This window comes from Scyliorhinus canicula, chromosome 10, assembly GCF_902713615.1.
Source record: "Scyliorhinus canicula chromosome 10, sScyCan1.1, whole genome shotgun sequence".
In the NCBI taxonomy this organism is placed as follows: domain Eukaryota; kingdom Metazoa; phylum Chordata; class Chondrichthyes; order Carcharhiniformes; family Scyliorhinidae; genus Scyliorhinus; species Scyliorhinus canicula.
Window position 1 is genome coordinate 117,370 of NC_052155.1, and position 15,093 is coordinate 132,462.

Consider the following 15,093-nt stretch of genomic DNA (forward strand, 5'->3'; position numbering starts at 1 on the left):
AAACAGCAACGACCATAGTGCACCGGACCCCACAGCCCCCAGACCCTAGTTTGAGTCCAGCTTCTCCGCCTGTACAAAGGCCCACGCCTCCTTTGGGGACTCGAAGTAGTGGTGCCGGTCCTTGTATGTCACCCACAGACGCGCAGGCTGCAGCATTCCAAATCTGACCTGCTTGGCATGCAGCACCGCCTTCATCCGGTTGAACCCGGCCCGCCGCTTAGCCACCTCCGCACTCCAGTCCTGGTAGATCAGCAGCCTGCTGCTGCAACTCCCGAATGGCCACCCCCTGGGCCGTCTGGGTCTCAAGCAGCTTGTTGGTAGTCGCATTCGGGGAGTCCAGCAACTCAGCCTTCAGCTCCGCAAAACAGCGCAGAAGAGCAGCTTGCTGCTCCTGCGCCCACTGCCTCCAATCCTCGGGTGCTCCGCCGGCCGCCATTTTGTCCTCCTTCCCCCGCTTTTCCTGGGGAGCTGCTGCAGCCTTTTCCTTTGCCCCACTCCGGGTACGCACCATAAATTTTGGGGAATGTTCCTCCAAACACCTTCCCCCACCGGGAATCGTCGAAACAGCGCCGTTTGGGGCCCTAAAATAGGCCCGAAAGTCCTTTAATAGCGGGAGCTGCCGAACGTGTGGCTTAGCTCCGCATCGCCGCAACCGGAAGTCCCCCATTTCCTCTTTGAACATCCTCCACTGCTGTTCTGTAGATTTCCCCGCAAGTAACTCTTTCCAGTCTACCTTAGCCAGATCCTGCATTATTTTACTAAAATCCACTTTCCCCCTAAACCCAAAACCTTTTTTTGTAACTTGTCCATTTCTTTATCCACAACAAACATAAATTGTACCATGTTGTGGTCGCTATCACCAAAATGCTCCCCCACCAACACATCAACCACCTGTCTGGTTTCATTCCCCATAATTAGGTCCAGCTCTGCACCATCCCTTGTTGGACCCTCTACATATTGAGGTATAAAGTTCTCCTGTATACATTTTAAGAACCCCACTAAATCTAAGCCCTTAACATGGTGATTATCACAATTAATGTTGGGAAAATTTAAATCACCAAATATAATTACCCTTTGGGGCAACACGTCGGCCTAGTGGTTAGCACAGCTGTCTCACAGCTTCAGGGACCCGGGTTCAATTCCAGCCTTGGGTAACTGAGCGTGTGGATTTTGCACGTTCTCCCAGTGTCTGTGTGGGCTTCCTCCGGGTGCTCCGGTTTCCTCCCAAATCCAAAGATGTGCTGTTAGGTGGATTGGCCGTGCTAAACTGCCCCCAAAATTGTCCAAAAGGTTAGGTGAGGTCACTGGGTACCGGTATAGGGTGGAGGCATGAGCTTAAATAGGGTGCTCTTTCCATGGCCGGTGCAGACTCAATGGGCCGAATGGCCTCCTTCTGCACTGTAGGGATTCTATTATTATTTTTACGAATTGTGCACATATTTGCTCCTCAATTTCCCACTTTTTATCTGGGGGTCTATAATAAACACCTCGCAACGTGGCTGTCCCTTTATTATTCCTAAGCTCCACCCATAAAACTTCACTGATGCCCCTGCCAAGATATTATCTCTCCTTACCTCAGTTGCCATCTCCTGAACTAATAATACAATGCCTCCCTCTCCTTTACCCCCTCCTCTGTCTCGCCTGAAGATTCTATATCCCAGGATGTTGAGCTGCCAATCCTGCCCCTCACTCAATCATGTCTCGCTGATGGCTACTATATCACAATTCTGTGCCCTTAACTCAACCGTTTTATCTGTAATACTCCTGGCATTAAAGTAGAGGCCATTCAGCCATGTCTTACTCTCCTGAAACTTATTACCGCTGCATTCCCTCTGACCTGATTGCTTTTCTGTCATACACTGGGTCCCTATTCTGCTAACAGTCTGCGTCCCTCCCGCTGCCAAACTAGTTTAAACTCCTCCCAACAGCACCAGCAAACTCGCCAGCAAGGATGTTAGTCCCACTGTGATTCAGGTGCAGACCGTCCCACTTGTACAGGTCCCACCTTCCCCAGAAACGGCCCCAATGATCCAGGAATCTAAAACCCTCCCTCCTGCACCAATTCTTGAGCTACATTCTCCTATTCCTGTACTCACTAGCACGTGGCACTGGGTGTAATCCGGAGATAACAACCCGAAAGGCCCTGATTTTTAGTCGAAAGCCTAACTTCCTGAATTCTTTTTTTTAAATTTAGAGTGCCTAATTCTTTTTTTTTTCCAATTAAGGGACAATTTTAACGTGGCCAATCCACATACCCTGCACATCTTTTTGAGTTGTGGGGGTGCGACACGGGGAGAATGTGCAAACTCCAAATAGACAGTGACCCGGGGTGGGGATCGATCCCGGATGCTCGGAGCCGTGAGGCGGCAGTGCTAACCACTGTGCTGCCCCAACCCCCTGAATTCTTGCAGATATTTTCTTCCCACCCCCCGCCCCTCCTGTACAGCTGCTCTTGGTGCCAGAAGCTTGGCTCTGTCTACACTCCCTGGAGGAACCAGCCTCCAGAACGTAAAATCGATTTGTGAGCGAGACCCCAGGGGACTCCCAAACAATCTGCCTGTTTCCCATGGATTGCCTGGTGGTCACCCATTCCCTTCCTTCCTCAAGTCCCTTCACTACAGCGTGACCACCTCTCTAAACCCGCTATCCACGATGCTCTCCGACTCGCGGATGCTCCACAGGGTCCCAGCCGCCGCTCCAGCTTCGGAAACCCGAGCTTCCAGGAGCTGCAGATGGACACGCTTCCTGCACACATGCTGGTCCCAGGCACTGGAAGTGATCCTGGATTCCCACATGAAGCAGGAGGAGCAAACCATAGCTTTGAGCTCTCCTGCCGTGACTAAACCCTTTAAATTTCAAAATTTAGAAGACTTTAAAAAAATCAAACAAGTCCTTACCCTTACCGGAGCTTAAACAATGATGAACAAACTCATATGTGCATTTGGCTTTAAGGAAAATACAATCTCACCTGTCGAGGTGGGTAGAGGAAAGGAACAAATGGAACAACAGGTTCAGCTATCCAGTGGGCACTGGAGTAACAAATGGACTCACCTTCCCAGGTGGGCAATGGCAGCCAGACTGACAGGCTTCTCGTTGACACTGTATCTCAGATTGAAGATCTAAGCAGCTCTCTGGACAAACATTGGCACAGCTGCTGAAGATTTGGTTTCCTGGACAACCTGTGAAAACAGTTGAATAGATGTTATGGAGAATCCTGCTCACGGAGCAGCAGGAGGCAGCTTGGTCCCTCAAGCCTGCTCCACCATTCAATAGGATCATGGCTGATCCGATTGTAACTCCCTGCCCATCCCAGGGATACAGAACTGGCTCAGTCAGACAGAGGGTCAGTCGCACGGTGAGTTTCTGATTGGAGGGCTGTGACTAGTGGTGTTCCGCAGGGATCAGTGCTGGGACCTTTGCTGTTCGTAGTATATATAAATGATTTGGAGGAAAATGTAACTGGTCTGATTAGTAAGTTTGCAGACGACACAAAGGTTGGTGGAATTGCGGATAGCGATGAGGACTGTCAGAGGATGCAGCAGGATTTAGATTGTTTGGAGATTTGGGCGGAGAGATAGAACATAGAACATAGAACACTACAGCGCAGTACGGGCCCTTCGGCCCTTGATGTTGCGCCGACCTGTGAAACCATCTGAAGCCTATCTGACCTACACTATTCCATTTTCATCCATATGTCTATCCAGTGACCACTTAAATGCCCTTAAAGTTGGCGAGTCTACTACTATTGCGGGCAGGGCGTTCCACACCCCTACTACTCTCTGAGTAAAGAAACTGCCTCTGACATCTGTCCTATATCTATCACCCCTCAATTTAAAGCTATGTCCCCCCATGTTGGTCATCACCATCCGAGGAAAAAGACTCTCACTGTCCACCCTATCTAACCCTCTGACTATCTTGGATGGCAGATGGAGTTTAATCCGGACAAATGTGAGGTAATGCATTTTGGAAATTTTAATACAGGTGAGAAATATATAGTAAATGGCAGAACCCTCAAGAATATTGACAGTCAGAGAGGCTTTTCCCCAGGGTAGAGGGGTCAATTACTGGGGGGCATAGGTTTAAGGTGCGAGGGGCAAGGTTTAGAGGAGATGTACGAGGCAAGTTTTTTACACAGAGGGTAGTGGGTGCCTGGAACTCGCTGCCGGAGGAGGTGGTGGAAGCAGGGACAATAGTGACGTTTAAGGGGCATCTTGATAAATACATGAATAGGATGGGAATAGAGGGATACGGACCCAGGAAGTGTAGAAGATTTTAGTTTAGACGGGCAGCATGGTCGGCACGGGCTTGGAGGGTCAAAGGACCTGTTCCTGTGCTGTACATTTCTTTGATCTTTATTTTTTGTTTGTCGTAAATGGGCGACGCCTTATTTTTTAACAGTCTAAGGATCCCCTGTATAAACCTTGTTTTCGTTGTGTATCCCCTTTATTTTCTGTTATTTTGGCTTTTATAATTTTTGTACCTGGTCAAAAATTAACCGATACCTTTAAGATGGACTTTATCTTTCATTTAAAAAAAAGGAATCCATTCTGTAGACCTTGGAAAATAGGAGACAGGTTTAGATAAAGGATCTGGATCGGCGCAGGCTGGGAGGGCCGAAGGGCCTGTTCCTGTGCTGTAATTTTCTTTGTTCTCTTTGTTGTGCTGACATCAGTGATGACCCATCTTGATGGACTTGGTTGTCAGCCAATGAGCTGTTTACTTTGTCGGGCTATTAGCTCATAGTTCATGTTGATTGGTGTTCGCCTTTCTGGAATGTCCCTTTTCTCTGCAAGACTGTTTCCAAGTTTGTTTCAGTTTGAACTCCGAACTGAAGGAAACTCTTTGTAGTTTTCTGTCTTCTTAAAAAAGGTAGAACTCTCTAAAACACCTCAGCTGGAGCTGCCTCCAGGCAAGCGGAGATGCCGGCTCCTTCCCACTATCCAGCCTGTGAGTGGTTAATGCTTGAAGACAGAGCTGGAGAGAACTTTCTTGTCAATCTCCCTACACCCTCTCCACAATCTCATGTAAGCGGCTACTCTGATACTCCGTTTTTCTCAGACAAGCTGTTGATCGTTCTGGTGGAGTTGGAGACAAGAATTAAACAGGCCTGAGACAGATCTTCAGAGTGAAGGCCCAGGTTTATAAAAGTGAAAGAATTTCAAAGCGTTGAGCAGGTCAATTTTAATAGGTGGGTCTGAGCATTGGGAGTTGAAACTACCTGTGAGGCTCTGAGAGTGGTCAGTCTCTTAGAGGAGTTTGAGAATTCGCTGTCTTCGATAAAAAGAACCCAAGTTGAAGGACAGAGGGTGCAAACTCCTGGACGAGCAGCAATTATGGCCGACCATTATGAGCTAATCCATAAATATAAACCTATGTTCCATCATCCCCATAATTTTGAGAATGATAGGAAATGGGAGATTGGGAGGACGGAGGGTAGACAAGGTAAAGAATGGCTATCTGGGAATACTCTGGGATCTGCTGCTCAAACCGGAAAGGAAGGTAACGGGGGTGGAAGTGAGCCTTGGAAATCTGAATGTTACCATTGTAACAGGGTGGGACATGTTTGATCAGCATGTTGGACATTGCAGGGAAAGCCCATGGGAGTTGTGGGGGGTAATAGGGAGGATTCTGAAAGGGAACGAACATATAGATCAGTATGGCACAGACTGTAGCGTTAACTGGACTTCGGAGACCCGAGGTGAACACTGTTATTAGTGCAGGTGGAGGCAATGGCATAGTGACCCAAAGTAATGCTCTCGGGCCTGGCTTCATAAAAACCCGCGGGCAGCACGGTAGCACAGTTGCTTCACAGCTCCAGGGTTCCCAGGTTCCATTCCCGGCTTGGGTCACTGTCTGTGCGGAGTCTTCATGTTCTTCCCGTGTGTGCGTGGGTTTCCTCCGGGTGCTCCGGTTTCCTCCCACAGTCCAAAGATGTGCAAGTTAGGAGGATTGGCCATGATAAATTGCCCTCAGTGTCTAAAATTGCCCTTAGTGTTGGGTGGGGTTACTGGGTTATGGGGATAATGTGGAGGTGTCGGCTTGGGTAGGGTGCTCTTTCAAAAAGAGCCGGTGCAGACTCGATTGGCCGAATGGCCTCCTTCTGCACTGTAAATTCTGTGATCTGTGATCTCTCGAGGGAGTGCAGTGAAGGTTTACCAGACTGATTCCAGGGATGGTGGGACTGTCATATGAGGAGAGATTGACTAGGTTGGGATTGTTCTCGCTGGAGTTCAGAAGAATGAGGGGGGATCTCATAGAGACTTAATAAAATTCTAACAGGAGTAGACAGGGTAGATGCAGGGAAGATGTTACCAATGATGGGTGTGTCCAGAACCAGGGATCACAGTCTGAGGATTCAGGGTAAACCATTTCGGATAGAGATAAGGGGTGAAATTCTCTGACCCTGTCGCCCGGGACCGGTGAAAATCCCGCCCCCGCCGTGGCTGGAATTCTCCGCCACCCGGGAATTGGCGGGAGCGGGAATCGCGCCGCGCTGATTGGCGTGCCCCCTGCGGCGATTCTCCGGCCCGCAATGGGCCGAAGTCCCGCCACTGAGAGGCCTCGCCCGCCGCCGTGGTTTCAATCACCTCTGGTGGCGGCGGGATTGGCGGCGCGAGCGGGATCCCGGGGTCCTGGGGGGGGGGGGGGGCGGGGCGATCAGACCCCGGGGGGTGCCCCCACGGTGGCCAGGCCCGCGATCGGGGCCCACCGATCGGCAGGCGGGCCAGTGCTGTGGGGGCACTCTTTTTCTTCCGCCGCCGCCACGGCCTCCACCATGGCGGAGGGGGAAGAGAATCCCCCAGCGCGCATGCGCCGGTGGTGATGTCAGCGGCAGCTGACACACCGGCGCATGCGTGAACCAACGAAGGCCTTTTGGCCAGCCCCGACGCCGGCCGGCGGGCGTCAAAGGCCGCTGGAGCCAGTTTTGGCGCCATCGCCGGAGCGGGAACCCCTCTGGCGCGGGCCTAGCCCCTCAATGTGAGGGCGGAGAATTCCGCACCTTTGGGGAGGCCCGACGCCGGAGTGGTTGGCGACATTCCGCTACGCCGGGACCCCCCGCCCCGCCAGGTAGGGGAGAATCCCGCCCAAGGAGACATTTCTTCACACAAAGAGTGGTGAGCCTGTGGAAGTCATTACCACAGGAAGTAGTTGATGCTAAAACATTGAATATATTCAAGAAGCGGCTGGATATCGCACTTGGGGAGAATGGGATCAAAGGCTATGGGAAGAAAGCAGGATTAGGCTATTGAGTTGGATGATCAGCCATGATCGTGATGAATGGCGGAGCAGGCTCGAAGGGCCAAAAGGCCTCCTCCTGCTCCTATCTTCTATGTATCTATGTATCTATATGTCCTTTATGTCCTTTAGGGATAGGGTTTATAATCATCTTGAAAAGAACAAGTTGATTAGCGATAGTCAACACGGTTTTGCGAAGGGTAGGTCGTGCCTCACAAACCTTATTGAGTTTTTTGAGAAGGTGACCAAACAGGTGGATCAGGGTAAAGCTGTTGATGTGGTGTATATGGATTTCAGTAAGGCGTTTGATAAGGTTCCCCACGGTAGGCTATTGCAGAAAATAAGGAAGTATGGGATTGAAGGTGATTTAGCGGTTTGGATCAGTAATTGGCTAGCTGAAAGAAGACAGAGGGTGGTGGTTGATGGCAAATGTTCATCCTGGAGTTCAGTTACTAGTGGTGTACCGCAAGGATCTGTTTTGGGGCCACTGCTGTTTGTCATTTTTATAAATGACCTGGAAGAGGGTGTAGAAGGATGGGTTAGTCAATTTGCAGATGACACGAAGGTCGGTGGAGCTGTGGATAGTGCTGAGGGATGTTATAGGATACAGAGGGACATAGATAAGCTGCAGAGCTGGGCTGAGAGGTGGCAGATGGAGTTTAATGCGGAAAAGTGTGAGGTGGTTCACTTTGGAAGGAGTAACAGGAATGCAGAGTACTGGGCTAATGGCAAGATTCTTGGTAGTGTAGATGAACAGAGAGATCTTGGCATCCAGGTACATAAATCCCTGAAAGTTGCCACCCAGGTTAATAGCGCTGTTAAGAAGGCATATGGTGTGCTAGCCTTAGAACATAGAACATAGAACAGTACAGCACAGAACAGGCCCTTCGGCCCTCAATGTTGTGCCGAGCCATGATCACCCTACTCAAACCCACGTATCCACCCTATACCCGTAACCCAACAACCCCCCCTTAACCTTACTTTTATTAGGACACTACGGGCAATTTAGCATGGCCAATCCACCTAACCCGCACATCTTTGGACTGTGGGAGGAAACCGGAGCACCCGGAGGAAACCCACGCACACAGGGGGAGGACGTGCAGACTCCACACAGACAGTGACCCAGCCGGGAATCGAACCTGGGACCCTGGAGCTGTGAAGCATTTATGCTAACCACCATGCTACCCTGCTGCCTTTATCAGTAGGGGGATTGAGTTTTGGAGCCACAAGGTCATGCTGCAGCTGTACATAACTCTGGTGCGGCCGCACCTGGAGTACTGCGTGCAGTTCTGGTCACCACATTATAGGAAGGATGTGGAAGCTTTGGAAAGGGTTCAGAGGAGATTTACTAGGATGTTGCCTGGTATGGAGGGAAGGTCTTACGAGGAAAGGCTCAGGGACTTGAGGTTGTTTTCGTTAGAGAGGAGAAGGCTGAGAGGTGACTTAATAGAGACATATAAGATAGTCAGAGGGTTAGATAGGGTGGACAGTGAGAGTCTTTTTCCTCGGATGGTGATGACCAACACGAGGGGACATAGCTTTAAATTGAGGGGTGATAGATATAGGACAGATGTCAGAGGTAGTTTCTTTACTCAGAGAGTAGTAGGGGTGTGGAACGCCCTGCCTGCAACAGTAGTAGACTCGCCAACTTTAAGGGCATTTAAGTGGTCACTGGATAGACATATGGATGAAAATGGAATAGTGTAGGTCAGATAGGCTTCAGATGGTTTCACAGGTCGGCGCAACATCGAGGGCCGAAGGGCCCGTACTATGTTCTATGTTCTATTGATTAATAAAGGGATCAGGCGTTATGGGAAGAAGGCAGGAGCATGGGGATGAGAACAATATCAGCCATGATTGAATGGCGGAGCAGACTTGATGGGCCGAGTGGCCTAATCCTGCTGCTATGACTTATGGTCTTATGTTTAACAGCTGTGGTGCCTCAAGCTCTCACCTGAACAAGGTTCCTGGTTGCACTCCTCTGTTTGCACCATCTCTTCCTCGCAGGATGGGCTGTTCACTGTCCCCACACAGTTACGACTGCGAGTTCGCTGCCCAACACCACAGCTTCTGGAACACGTGCTCCACGTGGACCAGACACTCAGCTCCTGACACCCTGAATCACTGCAGTCAAATGTGCCATTGACACAGGTACTGGAAAAGAAGAGGTCAATGTGGTCAAAGTGGAAAGACACCTGGGTGGGATTCTCTGAAAATGAGGCTCGGTCCCCACGCCAGCGGGAAAACTGTCGCCAACAACTCCGGATCCAATGGCCCCCGAAAGTGACAAATTCTCGCCTTTGTCGGGGGCGAGGTGGTCACCGGTGGGGTTGGCACAGCTCCAGCCAGTGCCGAAGGGCCAGTGCGAATTCGCGCATGCACGGAACGGCCAGCGTGATCTTGTGCATGCGCAGACCAGCCAGTGTATTTACGGGCATGCACGGGGGTTCTGTTCTCCGTGCCCGCCCCCGGGCAATATGGCGGAGCCCTACAGGGGCCCTGCGCAGCAGAAAGGCGGCCCCCCATGGATCCAGCCCGCCTGCAGATTAGTAGCCCCCCCACCCCCGAGGACCACCCCCGCACACTCACCTGCCAGGTCCCGCTCTGCCTGAGGTGAGTAATTCACGCCAGCGGGACTGGGCAAAATGGACAGCTGCTCGGCCCATCGAAGTCAGGACAATCCCGGGAGTGCCGCTGTCAATGGCCCCGACCAGCATGACGAGAATCTCGCTGCTGTCTGGAAAATGGTGCCGGACAATAGGGCAGCCGGCGTCAGGGCGGGATTTACGCTTCCCCCTGGGAATTCTCAGCCCCGGCGGCCGGTTGGAGAATCCCGGCCCGGAGGTTAGTCAGCCTCATCCTGCAGCTGGGGGAACATTCCGGGCAGTAATTAGGGATAGAATTCTTTGTCACTTCCCAAATGGTGGATTATAAAAGTATTCATATGGATTTATTAAAGGCAAACTGTTTTTCCGACCTTTTGGAAAGTCTGATGCACTGACCCTGTGTGAATCGTCCAGGAATGTTGAACTTCCAATGGGAGATTTCCCCTGCTCCCTGGTACCCCAAGTTAGAGTCAGAGACTTTGAACAGTTCCTTTTTACCTAACAAGATTGTTACTCAGTAAATGTTCGACATGGGAGGCAGGGTAGCACAATGTTTAGCACTGCTGCTTCACAGCTCCAGGGACCCGGGTTCGATTCCCGGCTCTGGGTCACTGTCTGTGCGGAGTCTGCACCTTCTCCCCGTATCTGCGTGGGTTTCCTCCGGGTGCTCCGGTTTCCTCCCACAGCCCAAAGATGTGCGGGTTAGGTGGATTGGCCGTGATAAATTGCCCTTAGTGTCCAAAAAAAGATTAGGTGGGGTTACTGGGTTATGGGGATGGGGTGGAGGTGTGGGCTTTGGTAGGGTGCTCTTTCCAAGGGCCGGTGCAGACTCGATGGGCCGAATGGCTTCCTTCGGCACTGTAAATTCTATGATTTCATGAAAAGTATTAGTCTAATTCTGTAGTAAATATAAAATAGACCCCACCCAGACTCTGAAATCTCTCCCCATTTAGATAATAATTTGCCATTCTATTTTTCCAACCAAAAGACGACCTGACACTAATCCACGCCATCTGCCACATTTTGGTCCACTCACCTAATCTATTTATTTTAAATTAATTTTTTCCACATTGCAACTTACTTTCCCACTTGTGTCATCTGTGAATTTGGCTATAGAACCTTCTATCCCTGTATCCAAGTCGTTAATATAGCATACAGATTGGTCAAGAAAAATAATAGGTCTGAGGATTGGGAGCAGTTTAGAATTCAACAATGGAGGATCAAGGGATTGATGAAGAAGGGGAAAGTATATACAAAGGTCTTCACAAAAGAGGACACAAATCAGATCCCAGAAATGTTGGAGAATGAAAGGTTTAGTGAGAGGGAAGAACTGAGGGAGATCAACATTAGTAGAGAAATGGTGCTGGGAAAATTGATGGGATTGAAGGCGGATAAATCCCCAGGGCCTGAGAATCTGCATCCCAGAGTGCTTAAGGAGGTGGCTCTGGAAATAGTGGATGCATTGGTGGTCATCCTCCGGGATTCTATTGACTCTGGAACTGTCCCTGCAGATTGGAGGGTAGCTCACGTCACTCCGATATTCAAAAAGGGAGGTAGAGAGAAAGCAGGGAATTATAGACCAGTAAGCCTAACATCTGTAGCGGGGAAAATGCTTGAATCCATTATTAAGGACTTTATAGCGGAACATTTAGAAAGCAGTGGCAGGATCAGTCAGAGTCAGCATGGATTTATGAAGGGAAAACCATGCTTGACAAATCTGTTGGAATTCTTTGAAGAGGTAACCAGTACAGTCAACAAGGGGGAGCCAGTCGATGTGGTATATTTGGACTTTCAGAAAGCGTTTGACAAAGTCTTGCATAAGAGATTATTGTGCACAATTAAAGCGCATGAGATTGGGGGAAATGTATTGAGGTGGATAGAAAACTGGTTGGCAGAGAGGAAACAAAGAGTAGGGATTAATGGATCCTTTTCAGATTGGCAGGCAGTAACCAGTGGGGTACCACAGGGATCGGTGCTGGGACCCCAGCTATTCACAATATATATTAATGATTTGGATGAGGGAACAAAATGTAACATCTCAAAATTTGCAGATGATACCAAATTAGGTGGGAGGGTGAATTGTGACGAGGATGCAGGGATCCTACAGCAAGATCTGGACAGGTAGGGCAAGTGGGCAAATCAATAGCAGATGCAGTATAATTTGGATAAGTGTGAGGTTATTCGGTTTGAAAGCAGAAATAGGAAGGCAGATTGCTACCTGAATGGTTGTAAATTGGGAGAGGGGAGTGTGCAGCGGGACCTGGGTGTCCTTGTGCACCAGTCGCTGAAGGTAAGCATGCAGGCGCAGCAGGCGGTAAAGAAGGCTAATGGGATGTTGGCCTTCATAGCGAGAGGTTTTGAGTATAGAAACAGGGATGTGTAGCTGCAATTGTACAGGGCCTTGGTGAGGCCATACCTGGAGTATTGTGGGCAGTTTTGGTCTCCATCTCTGAGGAAGGATGGTCTTGCTATGGAGGGAGTGCAGCGAAGGTTTACCAGACTGATTCCTGGGGTGGTGGGACTGTCATATGAGGAGAGATTGACGAGGTCAGGATTGTTCTCGCTGCAGGTCAGAAGAATGAGGGGGAATCTCATAGAGACTAAATAAAATTCTAACAGGACTGGACAGGGTAGATGCAGGAAGGATGTTCCCAATGGTGGGTGTGTCCAGAACCAGGGGTCACAGTCTGAGGATTCAGCGCAAACCGTTTCAGACAGAGATAAGGGGCCGGCGAAAATTCTGCCCCTGCCGTGGCCGGAATTCTCCGCCACCCGGGAATTGGCGGGGACGGGAATTGCGCCGCGCCGATCGGCGAGCCCCCTGCGGCGATTCTGCGGCCTGCGATGGGCCGAAGTCCCACCGCTGAGAGGCCAATCCCGCCGCCGTGGTTTCAACCACCTCTGGTGGCGGCGGGATTGGCGGCGCGAGCGGGCCCCCGGGGCTCGGGGGGGGGGGGCGCGGGGCGATCGGACGCCAGGGGGTGCCCCCATGGTGGCCAGGTCCGCAATTGGGGCCCACCGATCAGTGGGCAGGCCAGTGCCGTGGGGGCACTCTTTTTCTTCCGTCGCCGCCACGGCCTCCACCATGGCGGAGGCGGCAGAGAACCCCCCTACCGCGCATGCGCCGGTGGTGACGTCAGCAGCAGCTGACGCACCGGCGAATGCGCGAACCGGCGAAGGCCTTTCGGCCAGCCCCAACGCCGGGCGGCCGGTGTCAAAGGCCGTTGGCGCCGGTTTTGGCGGCAGTCGGCGTGGCGCCAACCACTCCGGCGCGGGCCTAGCCCCCAAAGGTGCGGAGAATCCTGGCCAAGGAGACATTTCTTCACACAAAGAGTGGTGAGCCTGTGGAATTCATTACCACAGGAAGTAGTTGATGCTAAAACATTGAATATATTCAAGAGGCGGCTGGATATAGCACTTGGGGAGCCTCCGCACAGACAGTGACCCAAGCCGGGGATTGAACCCGGGTCCCTCGTGCTGTGAGGCAGCAGTGCTAACCACTGTGCACTTGGATGTCCAGCTTTGGCTATGGATGACTCTGGCAATCGATACCTGAAGCACAAACTATTCAGTTCTGTTTATGCTTTGATTTCTTACTGATTGGTGTGTCCGGTTTGAATTTTGTGGGACTAACGGGTTCCACAGTTTTATTCAGGATTTGCTGTTCCTGGTCCTTAAGGAATTATTGCCGCAGTCCCATCCTGCTCGGATTGGTCAAGAGACTGAGGGACTTGTTCAGCTTGCTCTGGAATATGGCTGCCTTCTCATATTCAGGTTATAATTCGGTATATCAAACACAAACGTACCAGTTTCCACAGGGGGCTGGAATCCTGTCCCCTGGCTGATATTCCACAGTGCGGTTTGAACTAGGGAGTCCACATCGACAGTCCGACACTCTCACACAGTGCGAGTCCTGAAGCAACTGACCCCTGGGACACCGGCAACCTGCAGACAGGCAGACAGACAGATAGAAACATTAGAAATGGGAGCAGGCCATTCAGCCCTTTGAACCTGCTTCTGCCCTACCATTTATGGGCTTGCAAGGTACAGAGCAAAAGCGAGCAGCTCACAGAGGGTGGTTCAGGGTGAGGAAAGTACTGATTTCCAGTCCAAAAGGACAGGAACAAAGTTACTGTAATTCACAAATTGTCAGACAACAAGAGATTGCAGACTCCCAAAAAGTATCCTGTCTCCTGGAGCTGCAGGTTACAGCCTGTTTGGAATCTCAATCAGCCTGTTGTTGTGCAGATTAATGTAGTTATCTGAAGATGCCTTACCGGGTTTGCATATTCCCTGCAGACACTGCACATGGTCCCACAGGTCAGTACAGGTCCTTGGACAGTGATTGGCACACGACACAAACTCTTTCCCTCGGTCTTCACAGAGCTCTCCTGTAAATGCACAATATTTGGTAAATATACAGAGGATTTATAAACATAGAAAATAGGAGCAGGAGGAGGCCACTCGGCCGTTCGAACCTGCTCTGCCATTCATCACGATCATAGCTGATTATCCAACTCAATAGCCTAATCCCGCTTACCCCCATATCCTTTGATCCCCTTCGCCCAAGTGCTATATCTAACTGTGCCCCGAAAACATACCGAGCTGGAGAATGGAGTAAGTGTTGATGCCGGCGCAGGATTCGTGGAATTCCAAGACAGCAAATCTGGCACCGCACCTGGACAGATTCACCAACCGGTGCCACGTGGAACACAATCGATTCTAATGAGACCTGGTGCCGGATTCGCCAGGGTTGGGGTGGCAGGAGAGATCCTAACCCTGACCCTGATCCTGACCCTGACTCTGATCCTGATCCTAACCCTGACCCTGATCCTAACCCTGACTCTGATCCTAACCCTGATCCTGACTCTGATCCTAACCCTGATCCTGACTCTGATCCTAACCCTGACCCTGACCCTGATCCTAACCCTGACCCTGACCCTGATCCTAACCCTGACCCTGATCCTGACTCTGATCCTAACCCTGACCCTGATCCTAACCCTGACCCTAACCCTGATCCTAACCCTGACCCTGATCCTGACCCTGATCCTAACCCTGATCCTGACTCTGATCCTAACCCTGACCCTGACCCTGATCCTAACCCTGACCCTAACCCTGACCCTGACCCTGATCCTAACCCTGATCCTGACTCTGATCCTAACCCTGACCCTGACTCTGATCCTAACCCTGACTCTGATCCTAACCCTGACCCTGATCCTAACCCTCTGATCCTAACCCTGACCCTGATCCT

General features: G+C 50.9%; 1 protein-coding gene across 1 annotated transcript in view; it reads right to left on the reverse strand.

Moving 5' to 3' along the window:
• scospondin (subcommissural organ spondin) overlaps window positions 1-15,093 on the reverse strand; it is a 443,172-nt gene that overhangs the window by 83,941 nt on the left and 344,138 nt on the right. Inside the window, exons 41-44 of the mRNA XM_038810430.1 lie at window positions 14,120-14,233; window positions 13,649-13,787; window positions 9,191-9,390; window positions 3,052-3,179 (exon numbers count right to left, since the gene is read on the reverse strand). Coding sequence (XP_038666358.1) covers window positions 3,052-3,179; window positions 9,191-9,390; window positions 13,649-13,787; window positions 14,120-14,233 — 581 coding nt within the window. The remainder of the gene's footprint in view (window positions 1-3,051; window positions 3,180-9,190; window positions 9,391-13,648; window positions 13,788-14,119; window positions 14,234-15,093) is intronic.